At 42.5% G+C, this 12279-nt stretch overlaps 2 protein-coding genes across 2 annotated transcripts in view; one reads left to right on the forward strand and one right to left on the reverse strand.

Annotated features, from left to right (window-relative positions):
- The window catches only part of CTBP2 (C-terminal binding protein 2), a 168837-nt gene extending 164728 nt beyond the window's left edge, over nt 1-4109 (forward strand). Inside the window, exons 14-17 of the mRNA XM_010859571.1 lie at nt 2-15; nt 548-675; nt 1194-1311; nt 2711-4109. Coding sequence (XP_010857873.1) covers nt 2-15; nt 548-675; nt 1194-1311; nt 2711-2891 — 441 coding nt within the window. The 3' untranslated portion in view covers nt 2892-4109. The remainder of the gene's footprint in view (nt 1; nt 16-547; nt 676-1193; nt 1312-2710) is intronic.
- Nucleotides 4110-6695: 2586 nt separating this feature from the next.
- ZRANB1 (zinc finger, RAN-binding domain containing 1) overlaps nt 6696-12279 on the reverse strand; it is a 53800-nt gene continuing 48216 nt past the window's right edge. Inside the window, exons 8-11 of the mRNA XM_010859166.1 lie at nt 10932-11052; nt 9033-9162; nt 8698-8927; nt 6696-7530 (exon numbers count right to left, since the gene is read on the reverse strand). Coding sequence (XP_010857468.1) covers nt 7312-7530; nt 8698-8927; nt 9033-9162; nt 10932-11052 — 700 coding nt within the window. The 3' untranslated portion in view covers nt 6696-7311. The remainder of the gene's footprint in view (nt 7531-8697; nt 8928-9032; nt 9163-10931; nt 11053-12279) is intronic.

Genomic DNA, 12279 nt, shown 5'->3' on the forward strand with positions numbered 1-12279 from the left:
GTCGGAGCCTTTCAGGTTGGTTTGGGGAGACTGTGGAGATGTTTGCAGCTGGAGCTCAGGACTCACACAGGGACTTGTAGGACCCAGGTCCTCACCCAACTCCTCGCTGTGAACTTGGGGCAGCTGCCCAGACAGGTCCTGGGGAGGAGGCTTTAACCAGAGGCTAAAGGACTCCATTCTAAGGGCTGTACTGTATTCTCACAAAGGGTAAAAGGGCTAGAAGTTCCCCCAAAGATCACCAGAAAGGGGGCCGGCAGAAAAATAGGGAGAGCAGGCTGTGTCCACAGCCCGACCATCCCAGTGAGAGGCAGGCCAGTCAGTCCTCCAGAGAACTGTTTCCTCTTCCTGAGTACTCCTGACATTGTCATTACAGAGCAGTTGTATGAGTGGGTTCTGAAAGTCCCAACCCCATAGAACACACCCTGCAGAATCCCTGTTTTATCTGCATCAGCTAACATCCCACATGGCCAAGAGCTCCTGTTTGACCAGTCGGACAGGGAGTGATGTGCACTCGTCTCATTTCCTATGTTTTTGTACATTCACCCAGCTTTGCTCAGGGTCCCTTGAAAGATGCACCGAATCTCATCTGTACTCCCCACACAGCCTGGTATAGTGAGCAAGCCTCACTGGAGATGCGGGAGGCGGCCGCCACCGAGATCCGCCGGGCCATCACAGGTGAGCAGGCCGCAGACGTCAGGGTGAGAGGGCTTGCCGTGGGCAGGAATTGCTTTTAGGGGTCAAGTCGAAGAAATGTGTTAATTGGGCCGTGCTTCTTTCAGAGGAAACCAATCCCCTTTTGTATTACCCAACGTGAAGTTTTGCGGACCTGGAGGGGGAGCCGCCCTTCTGTTAGGCTGAGGGACCCATGTGGCTCAGACCTGGAACAGGTCGTATGCTGGGAAATTATGAGCCAGCCCTTCCTATTAACCAGTAGGAGACTTGGGGAAGCTTCCCTGGAGGCTTAGTGGTTGGGACTCTCCCTTCCAGCGCAGGGTGTGCGGGTTTGATCCCTGGTCGGGAGCGAAGATTCCCACATGCCTTGTGGCTAAAATACCAAAACATACACAGTATTATAACCAAGGCTTTTAAAATGGTGCAGAAGTAAAGAGACTAGCGTGGTAGCTGTTCCCCCAAAACAGCGAAGTATAATGTTTAACTTCATTGTATGATTAATTTCAATCGTCTTATTCCAGGTCGCATCCCAGAGAGCTTAAGAAACTGTGTGAACAAGGAATTCTTTGTCACAACAGCTCCCTGGTCAGTAATAGATCAGCAAGCAATTCATCCAGAGCTCAATGGTGCCACATACAGGTGAGGAGAGGAATGGCCAGGGCCCTGCTCCCCAGGGGTGGGGGTGGGGGGCATAAAGCCAACGGGAGCACTGGCGGGAAATCCAGTCCCGTCCCCTCATCCCTGGCTTCGGTGGAGCAAATTTTAAGTTTTGGGGCAGGGCTGAGAATTGAAATATCTATTTTAAAGGATACAGACTTTGAACCACTGTGCCAGGATGTGATTAAATATTTAGTGTGTGTAACAGGACCTGTACATGAAAGCTCCTGCTCTGGGCAAGCAGAGCTAAGTTATTTCTTCCCAGGTCCCATGGCTTTATTTACAATTCACAGGTTCTATTAAAGTTCCGCTTGTGTTTTATCCCCATAAGCATTTTCAAGCCACACTTGAGCCCAGCCCCAGGTTGGATTCCCCTGTACCCTTTAAGAGTCACATCCTAATTATTCGTCTAGACACAGCAAGGCTCCTTGGCCCCTAGGAAAATTGCTTGTGCTGGAAGGGCTTGCAGCTCACAGGGATCCTGTCTGGCAAGAGTCCCCTTGCGTGGTCCCTGACCAGACTCACTGTCACAGGCTCCAGGATGCGGAGTAGCGTAGCTTCCAGAGGGGAACACCATCCCCTTTACCACAACTGTGAAGGGCTGGGTAACTCAGATGAATTCTAAAGCCCCTGCCTCATAAGTACGTTCTGTCCTCAAAAAACGTGCATGTACCGAGTCACGTTTGTGCACTGCGTACACACACAGCCATCCCTGTGCCTGCAGTGTAAGACGAACCCGTGTGCAGCTGCCCTCCAGGTATCTTCAGGGGGCCAGGCCTCCAGCCCATCGCCAGCTCACCATCGGCCCTGCTGCCCTTCCGCATCTGTTACAGGAGCACATAACCAACCAGTGTAGGACGTCACACTTAGTAAGCGCACTTCAGGCTATTAGTGAAGTGCAAGTCACTCAGTCGTGTCTGACTCTTTGCGACCCAGGCCAGAATACTGGAGTGAGTGGCCTTTCCCTTCTCTGGGGGATCTTCCCAACTCAGGGATCGAACCCAGGTCTCTTGCACTGCAGGCAGATCCTCTACCAGCTGAGCCACAAGGGAAGCCTATGCTGTTAGGAAATCATTAAATCCATTGATAATAGAAGACCCGGAGAACTTGAGTCTGTTTCGTACAGAAATGTTTACCCAGTGCGACACAGTTTCCCCAAACACAGTTAGTATGGGTTATTCACCGTCGTCTAAAAGCTACAAAATTAGTGCTTTATTGTTTATGAATTAGATGTCAGTGTTTAAATTTCCTGTGTGTATTCCTCCTTGCTTTGCAGGTAGGAAATTATTATTATATACATTCCATAAAAAAGGCAGAGCCAAGAGGTTGGCAACTTCCTGACCCTGAACTTAACCAGCCCTTTCTCTTGTGTGCGCCTCAGATACCCGCCAGGCATCGTGGGCGTGGCTCCGGGAGGACTTCCTGCTGCCATGGAAGGGATCATCCCCGGAGGCATCCCGGTGACCCACAACCTCCCCACGGTGGCACATCCCTCCCAAGCTCCCTCTCCCAACCAGCCCACGAAACACGGGGACAATCGAGAGCACCCCAACGAGCAATAGCAGCGAGTGATGAAAGGTAATCATTCAGATACACCTGGGACCAAGAGACAGTGAAAAATGAACTAAGAGAAAAGGAATTTGACAGTCTTTTTAACTGATTCTGGACATATGCATCATTGACGTTGCAGTGTTACAGCTACAGAAGAGCTAGAAGCCGAGACGTGGGAAAACTGAAGATGTCGTCGTCTGCTTGCGGAAGCGCTGAAAGAGACTAGGACGTGATTTATTAACGACCAACTTCTGTTATTGTGTGTTAAGTTTTTCATCTGTGCATCAAATCACAAAGAATAAATAGATCTTTTTCCTTTATCAGTCCCTTGGGCACAGGAGGTCCTGAACACCTTGCTCTAGAATGTTGCATCAAGAGTTCCAAACATCAAAATAAAATATTAAGAGGAAATCCCCACCCTATGACTCTAGTCCCTTCGGTCCACGGGGCTGGTTACCTCTTTTGCTAATAGGAAGATTAAATTACTACAAAATGGGGAGAAAGCTGTCTGCCTGTGTTAGACACCGCGAGCACGGGATTGAAGACAGTACAGGCTCCTGTACAGAGAATTCTCTCCCATCTGAACTGCGTACTGAGCGGGCAAGTTGGTTGTGAGTTCAGTAAAACCCTCTGATGATGCAAAAAAAGAAAAAAGTATTAAGTTTCACAAGCTGTTTGTACTCAAATATATTTTCTCAGTTTCAGATCCTCAGCTATTTTATTGAGTGGAAAGTCTTGAACTGAAAGAGTTCAAGAAGAATAATGTTGCATTTCCTTATGTCTCAGGAAACACTTTTTATGGTAACTTGTCAGATTGTCTATGAACAAACCCACTTTTTTAGACATTGATAAAGTCTTCTTTTCTTCACGTGATATTTTATACAAGAACACTTCAGGTGTGTTATTAGATGTGACTGATTTTAACAAATCCTATTAGATTTGTATCAACTAGTTACATGTTATATTCATAGTCTTTTGTGAATCATCGCCTTTTTGTTTAAAAGATGGCCTATTTTGAGCCTTTGTATAGGTACATTCCTGTTTTTGTGACAAAAAGAAAAAAAAAAAACCTTTAAAACTGTCCCAAACAGAAAAATAATGGCTATCAGAAATATGTTTTGTTTTAGTGTGAGTTACCGTTACTGTATTTGTTTATTGTAAAGGTGGACATTTAGCGTTCAGTGCAGTTTTCAATAAAAAGTAATAAAAATTTCTGTTAAGCTTTGAAATTCAAGTACATCTCACTAATGTAAAAGTTCTCTCGAGATGTTAACTCAATTAGCCCATTTCTTTCCCAACTCTTGTTATTCCCAGGTTCAAAGATTAACAATACTTTCCTATTTCATAACCAGACTCAAGAATGCTGATAATTACTTCATGTGATAAACCAAAACTTCACATATGTCCATTCTTAAGATGAAATGGGTGGATGAGAACTAAGTTAATTCAAGAAACAAAATTGGTCAAGTTTTAGTTTTGATTTTAATTTACCCAAAAGTAAAATTACCTGACCCAAGCATTAATGCAGGAAAGGGAGGTGAATCTCAAAAAATTGTTTGTAAATGATATTTACAAAGAAATGTTGCAAAATAATTAACATCAGTCATTTCCATGTGTGAAGAACTTTCAGTTGATTTAATAAGTCTTCCTTTCTTAAATAGCATTAAATCCCTTCTGTAAATGCTGGTTAAGTCCAACAAGTCCAGATATCAAACACCTTTACAACTGCCCCGCCTCTTTCCATTTAAAAAAAAGTCATGGCAACTGAAAACATCAACCTCCTCACTCATTTTAAGGTGGTGGTCCTATCCCAACTTTCCCGTGAAAAATTACATTAAAGCCACCTGACGTGGATCGAGGTGGAGCGCATGGTTACTGACCTGTATCACCACTCCGGGGAGCGGAGCGGCGGTTCGCTGTCATCTTCATAACCACTTGTCAAGCGTAATCAGTGCAGGGATGACATCTGCACACCAAGGAGGCCCCACCCGCCCATGCGCAGCAGTATCCCCTTAACACAGACTCGTCTGTCACAGGATGAGCCTAAGAGCCAAAGACATGAAAAGGCAGGCAGGCCCACATCCTGTCTTTTAATTTGAACAGAAACCACCACGCTGTATTCTCCCAAGAGGAACCGTAAAGTCAAGTCCATACAGTTCAGGTATTACCGTCCAGAGTCAACCAAAAGACACTTGAGTTATCTGTCACCCCACCACATGGAATCTGAGAAAGAACTGCAAATTCTGTCTTGGGATGATAGTTATGGCTGTTCGATAGTTCAAGAGCTTAACATAGCATTGACTCACCAAAATGTTAGCCTTTACCAGCCAATCTGCTGTGAAAACCATTTAAAGCTCCGCCAAGTCTGAAGCCTAAGAACTGGAGCGTGTATATATATATATACACACACACACACACACACACACATATAGTTCTTTCCCACAGGGAAGAATGCTGTACCTGTTAAGCTAGATGTGGCCAGGGTCACACCTGGGGACACATCACTCAGCAGACACAGCACGTGGAGGCCGAAGACCGAGCTGCGGCTTCCCAAACAGCACTGACTATCCTGGAGACCCTAGCCACCAGATGCTTCTCCCTCAAACCTTTCTCTCTGTCTTCTTCAACTGGCTTAACCGCAACTAGAATGGGTTGTCTGGCCACTAAAGAATTCTTCCTATATATGAAGAAAAGTTCATAGGGATGCTATGCTAAGTAGTCAGAATGGCAGCCTTCTAAATCCTTAACTACTGTCCAAAACGAAAGCAAACCGGAGGATCAATTTTGTAAGAAAACATCAGCCCCTTGAAACAGTAACATACCAATATTATATCAAAATTCATTTATATGGGATCCAATTGCAAATATTCTTCCTGCAAGTTTTAGCATGCAGCAGCAGCGATCTTTCATCCTGGAAACACCTTTCAGGGAGGGAAGAAAGAACTAAAGAGATGACATCTCACAGGTATTTTACTATTTTTAGTATTTCAGCATCAAATCTGAGGTTGTGCACATTTCAATACCATCTAAATAGAACTTAGAAGAAAACAAGAAGCAAATATTAAAAGGTTTTCACAGCCTTTTTATCAAAGGGAAAGAGTGTGTATGTGTGTTTGAAATTCCTTGCCACATCAATAGTCTACAAAGTGCTTATCAGGACACTAAGTCTTTTTGTGTTCCTGAGATAGGTCTGAAATTTTTACCCAGTATTGAATGTATACCTGAAGTGGTCAAATAATACTTTTACAGAAAGTTTTTCTACCTAAGATTATAGTTATAACTTTAAATAAGAATGGCCACAATTAACCAACATGCAAAAATTCTCAGACTACTCACTGAGAAATTCATTATACAATGCATTTAAACCACCTTACTGCATTCTTAAAATCTTTATTCTATTCTGAACGGAAATTCGCAATTAGCCCAAGCAAAGGCATGCCTTTCTAACACAATTTGCTTAAAGCAGAGTTGATGATAAAGAATCCAAAGACCCTCTGCACGACAACCTGGGAGTCTAATGTCCACAGAGGCAAGTGAGCAGACTTCACATAATTCATTCAGTTCAAGTGGGCTGGCTCCCCAACCACTGCCCTAATGTATATCCATGGGGTAACTACTCACAAGGAGACTGCTGCCCAGAGTCTGGTGGAGGAAGCCTCAGTTTAAGAGCACTCTTCCAAACAAATAAATACCTAAATACCAAAAGGCGGCTTATCAGAAACTGAAAAAGACAAAATAAGAGAAACCAAAACCCTTTTCAAAACAAGGGAACGATGTCTACATGAAGTTCACTCAATAAAAAATTCTGACTTTTCTTACAGTTTGTTCCTTAAAGATTTGATTTTATTGGGCACAACAGGAACTAAATTACTAATAAAAAATAAAAGCTTGTTTTTATTTTTATGTTTTGCTATGGATAATTTGTACAAAAAGTTTCCAAATCTCTACTGAGCTCTAGTGAGACAGAATGTAAAATGGATCTTTTCAGATGGAAGTAGAATGCCAGGTTCTACTTTAAAAAGAATTATCTCAAAGGAACAAAGAGTGACCTGCCATGTGCTTTTGGAGGTGCCCATGCTGGAAAAACTTCTCAATAATATGAAGATGCTGGTACAACTTTTCCTATTACACAACTTCTTACACAACCACATGCGTTACATTTATAGACAGATTTACAATCTGAAAGGAAAAAAGTTCTGTCTTAATAAAATTAGTTTTTTGTTTCTTTTTTACAAACTGTAGTCCAAAGTTCTGTCTCCTCATGCAGCAGACACATCGTCTCTGTTGGGTATGGATCAGAAAAAACCCTTCCAAGCAGAACCTGCCAGGTTCGCTTCATTCCATGCCGTGTGCTCTGCTTGGAGCAACACACTCATGTGGGGTCCCGCACAGAGCTGATACCTTGGTCTTCTGTTCTTGGATTTTTTTTTTTCATTCATCTTCATCATCTTCGTCTTCCTCTCCATCAGATAGGGATGTACAAGGCCGGATCTGTCGGTAGCGGTCAAGCCATTTTTCTACCATTTGCGTGACCAGGGGGTGATTTCGCCGCCGAGAGCTCTTCTGCATGGCCACGAGAACGCCTCCCTCAGTCACGCAGCAGTCCAGCCACTCCCTGAGCAGTTTTTCTTGCTGTTCCTCATTACCTAGCTTTTAGAGGAATGTGAAGAAAAGGAAAAATAATATGACAGATCAGAGATCTGACAGGAAAAATTTCATAGAGACCTACAGCTGGTATGATTAACGAAAGGGCCAGAGCAACGAAGTGTTTCAACCTAGGTTCTACTCTCATCAATTTTATGTTTAAAACCCTATGGGTAAATAGGAAAAAATGTCAACTTGAAAATTCACAGACAAACCTAGAGGGAAGAACAGCCATTAGATAAGTTCATTTGTTTGATATAATGGCAAAAAGGAAGTGTTCTCCAATACATTGATTCTGGCAAAGAAAAGACTAGAAAGAAAAGTTGCAGCTTCAAAAAGAACAAGGTAAGTTTGCTCAGAAAGCTATGTACAGGGTGAAGTTACAAAAATTATCTATGAATTTTTTTCTTAATGTTATGCTTATAAAAGTTTTATAATAATTACTATATTAAATAAAAGACCAATACTTTTTATAAGAATATGGGTTTTCTGCGAGTATTCTTTCACACCTTCTCATCACTTCCCTGCAGCTACAGGGAGCTCCTACCTGCTGCTCCCACCACTGCCCAGGTACCTAGTTTCACCTGAGCGGCCAGTGCGCCTCTTCTATGCAAACTGGCTGCTGGCTCCCTAGCTCACCCACAGTAAAAGTCAGAAAAATTTAAAAGACTGCTGATGGCCACCCCGCAGCCTCAGCCTCCTCTCCCCCTTGCCCAGCCCCCACAAGCCACACCAGCCTTCCAATTCCCTCTGCTACAACTCTCCTCCCCCAGTTCCTGCAAGACTCCTTCCTCTTGAAGTCTCAACTCAAGCGCCACCTCCTCAGTGACACCTTACCTTACCGCCCCCAGTTCAGCCACCGACACCCTGCACCCCATCCCTCCCTTTCCCCCTCACCCCATCTTTTTACTTCTCCTCAGCACTCATCACTACCTGAGGGCATGGACTTCCATCTTCACTGCTTTATCTCCACACAACACCTCCTACACAGCTGTTCTGAAAAGGTAACTTCAGTCTGTCTGACTAGGGTTTATAGAAAGTGACAATTACTATGACTAAACTCAAAACTGTAAGTGGTAGTGCAGGTAACAGCACACCCGAGAGACACCCAAGGCCAGGTTCTGGCACAGCGCTGCTACTTTGAGGAGTTAAAGTGAGAAACAGGCGTCTTACCTCCTGAGCAGAAAGAAAGTGCACGTGGAGTAACTTCCTCTCACTGTCAACCAGAGGCAGAAACGTGATGGTGACATCGTCATCGGTGTTCAGGTTAGCACCAGCACCTCGGTTACCATAGCCATCATTTTCCATGGCAACCAAAGCAGAGAAGTGGCCCCTTGTATAGCCCAGAGCAATCGGACTTTTCCAACAAAAACTCTGTTCCCACAACAAAGGCAAATACACACCTGGAAAGAGGGAAGAAAATCACAATGGGATTTTCAGGATGTGACTGCAATGTGCCTTAAAATAATAAACAAGAAAGTTCCAAAATACTAATGATAATGGTTTACCTTGAAACCGAGTATATCCTAAAGTTTCTCCCCGAAAACTTTTATAATATTTTACTCCATAAACTATAATTGGTCGTCTAAGAATATGTGCAAGTACAAAAATGTGAGTCTGCTCCAAACTTGCTCCAGGCTGTACAGAACAAAACAAAAGAAAGAATTTCTCTTTAAAACATCCACTACCACCCTGGAAAACTGACATGTATAACAAAACGCTGCCCTCCTTCAGCACACTATCTCCATTCATTAAAAAAAAAGTATGGCACTACTACTGTCAAGCTAAGAATGATTCCTCAAGTAGCAAAGTCCAATAAAAGACATCTGCAAAGCTTATACACAGATATCCTTCGCTATCCAAACTCAAGAACTAAACAGATCTGGTTAAATACTGATCTGAGGAATAAGAGATTCAGACAACAAAGGAGTCTTATTCACATAACTGCCTTCTGGTCAGGTTCCTCGTGAACTACAACAGGGTCCCCCCGAAGTGGAGAGAGGAGCCCGACTGTCCCACAGGGATACAAACAGCTTGCAAATGGCCACATCACGTAACACAGGAACACTCGACTGGCCTCCTGCCCTCAGCAACGGCTCTGACAGCACCTTTACAGCAGGTGCACGTCTCAGACACGCACCTGCCCAAAGGGTGAACCCCGCCCAAATGGCCCAATGACAGAAGGGACTTCCCTCATATTGTACTAAGGAATTATGGTGATTTCTGCAAAGAAAAGAAGTGATTTGTTGTGCATATACATGAATTTTACAGTTCAGTATATTAATGAAGTGAAAGTTGCTCAGTCGTGTCCGACTCTTTGTGACCCCACAGACTGTATAGTCCATGGAATTCTCCAGGCCAGAATACTGGAGTAAGGCCTTTCCCTTCTCCAGGTCATCTTCCCAACCCAGGGATCAAACCCAGGTCTCCCGCATTGCAGGTGGATTCTTTACCAGCTGAGCCACCAGGGAAGCCCAAGAATACTGGAGTGAGTAGCCTATCCCTTCTGCAGCGGATCTTCCCGACCCAGGAATTGAACTGGGGTCTCCGGCACTGCAGGCAGATTCTTTACCATTCTCATTCATACTTCCCTGAGCTATGAGCGAAGTATATTAATAACACTTCACAAAACTAGCCCATGTCTGAGAGACAACTCAACACATCTATACAAGTTCATTCCAATCACTTCTGTCCACGGAACCTTCTCCATGGCCTACCTCACGTGGACACAGCATCAACCAGGCAGCCCTACGAAGACCACAACTTTAGCCTCAGGGGCCTCACAGCGCACCATCAGCACAGGAGTGCCCATTATCAGTGAGTGATCCTGGACACAGAACGGGAGCTAACCCACAGATGGGTAAAGCAGGCATAAAGCTGCCATTTTTTTTTAAATTTTTATTTGAATATAGTTTATTTACAATGCTGTGCTAGTTTCTGCAGTAAAGTGAAATCATTTATACATAGACATACACCCACTCTTTCTTAGATTCTTTTCCTATAAAGATCATTACAGAGTTCCCTGTGCTATGCAGTAGGTCTTCAGTTATCAATTTTATATGTAGCAGTGCGTGTATGTCAATCCCCCAGAGCTACCTCTCCGTGAGGACAACATAACTGAAGAGCTATCTGGGGAAATATTTACGAGGTTAGAATCACCAAGTAAAACGTTCATTCTGACAGTTTTCTAGTCACTTAACATAAAAACATACTGCCCTCCCTGTTCGGCAGTGAGGCCTGTGGTCACAGAGCCAATCAGCAGTCAATGGAACCTGAGCCACCTGATGCCAAGTCCTCGACTCTCCTCTGTACCACTCTGCCCCAACGTGGTCTCACTGCAAACCAAGGCATGCAGAGCAGCGGCCTCACTTTTTTCAGAGAAGCAACATGCCTGGAAGCATTCTTACCTGACTAGCAAGAGACAGTATAAATGCCCAGTCTTCTTGCCACTGTTCTTCTCTCAAGGAAAAATGTAAACCAAAGCTCTGAGAATACCAGGACTCCCAATCTTTCCAACGTGTATAAAACCTAAAAAACAACACAGTAAAAAAGAAGCCTTTCTATAAACAGTTCATTTAATGTTCTAATCATTTATTTAATGTAGTCTTTAAGCACATCATATGCAGAGATTTAATAATTCATTTTACCTGGCTTGAAGTAAATTTTTCAAATTAAAAATGCCTCCACTCTGCTAGCAGATACTTTTTAACATATCTTCAGACATAATCTGATTCACCACCCACCAAACTTTCATCAGAACTTCAAACACTAATGACAAGAACAGCTGATTTCAACTGTCTACTATTGGTTTACAAATGAAAAACACTCAAAATCATCTGAGAGTTTGGATAAAATCAAAGACACTTTACTCCATTAATGAACAGTATCCACTACTTGGTCACAGATTTAGAAAGAGCCCATGTGTTTACGAGAATATCAAAATCACTTCCTTGAGATTTCATTACATAAAATTATTTAAGTATCACATGATAATAAAATCCAACTATAAAAATAATCCCCTCTTCATGCTTAATACCTCTCTAAATACTTCAGCCTAATAAATTATGAAGATTAAAACTCAAACTAGGCCACTGGTAGACTGAATTACTAAAACAAAACATTCTTTTTCTTTATAACATCAAGTATACAATTAAATAAAGCCAGATATAATTACATTGAAAACTGTGATCTTACAAACCAGCAAAGGCCTCTGAAGACAGATTAACCAATAACATATTACAAACAGTTAACCAGTTTGTAACATTACAATCCTCTCACATGTAATGAACTATCAATCCCCAATACTTCTATGTACTTGAATTCTAGGTGAAAGAATAAAAAGATCAGAAAACATTCCCTCGCTATTGTTGAAAAGTTAAGGTATTAAATGTCTTAGTGTCACGCGTTTCTTTAACTTAATGTAGGGTTTTGTAAAAAGTAAACTAATGTTATTTTAGATTTAAAATAGAATGTTACAGAGGCTTAACTCTTGATTAGAAAAAAAAACTTTTTTTCTATTTACAGTAACCACAGGTTTTTTCTTTATAATTCAGGAATGTAAGTTTCAATGCCAAATGTTTAAAAATAAAATATGGATATCCCTCTTAAAATACCTAAGATATACAGAAATATATTTTAATGTACAAATGACAAAATATATTGTTTTGATATCAGTTTGGGAGAATTACTGTGAAACAGAAAGTTATTACAAACTGAAAGATGTATGTGGTAAGAAATTTCTTGGTTAGTGCCTAA

The sequence above is a fragment of the Bison bison genome, unplaced genomic scaffold (genome assembly GCF_000754665.1).
Source record: "Bison bison bison isolate TAMUID 2011002044 unplaced genomic scaffold, Bison_UMD1.0 scf7180017864456, whole genome shotgun sequence".
Lineage (NCBI taxonomy): Eukaryota > Metazoa > Chordata > Mammalia > Artiodactyla > Bovidae > Bison > Bison bison.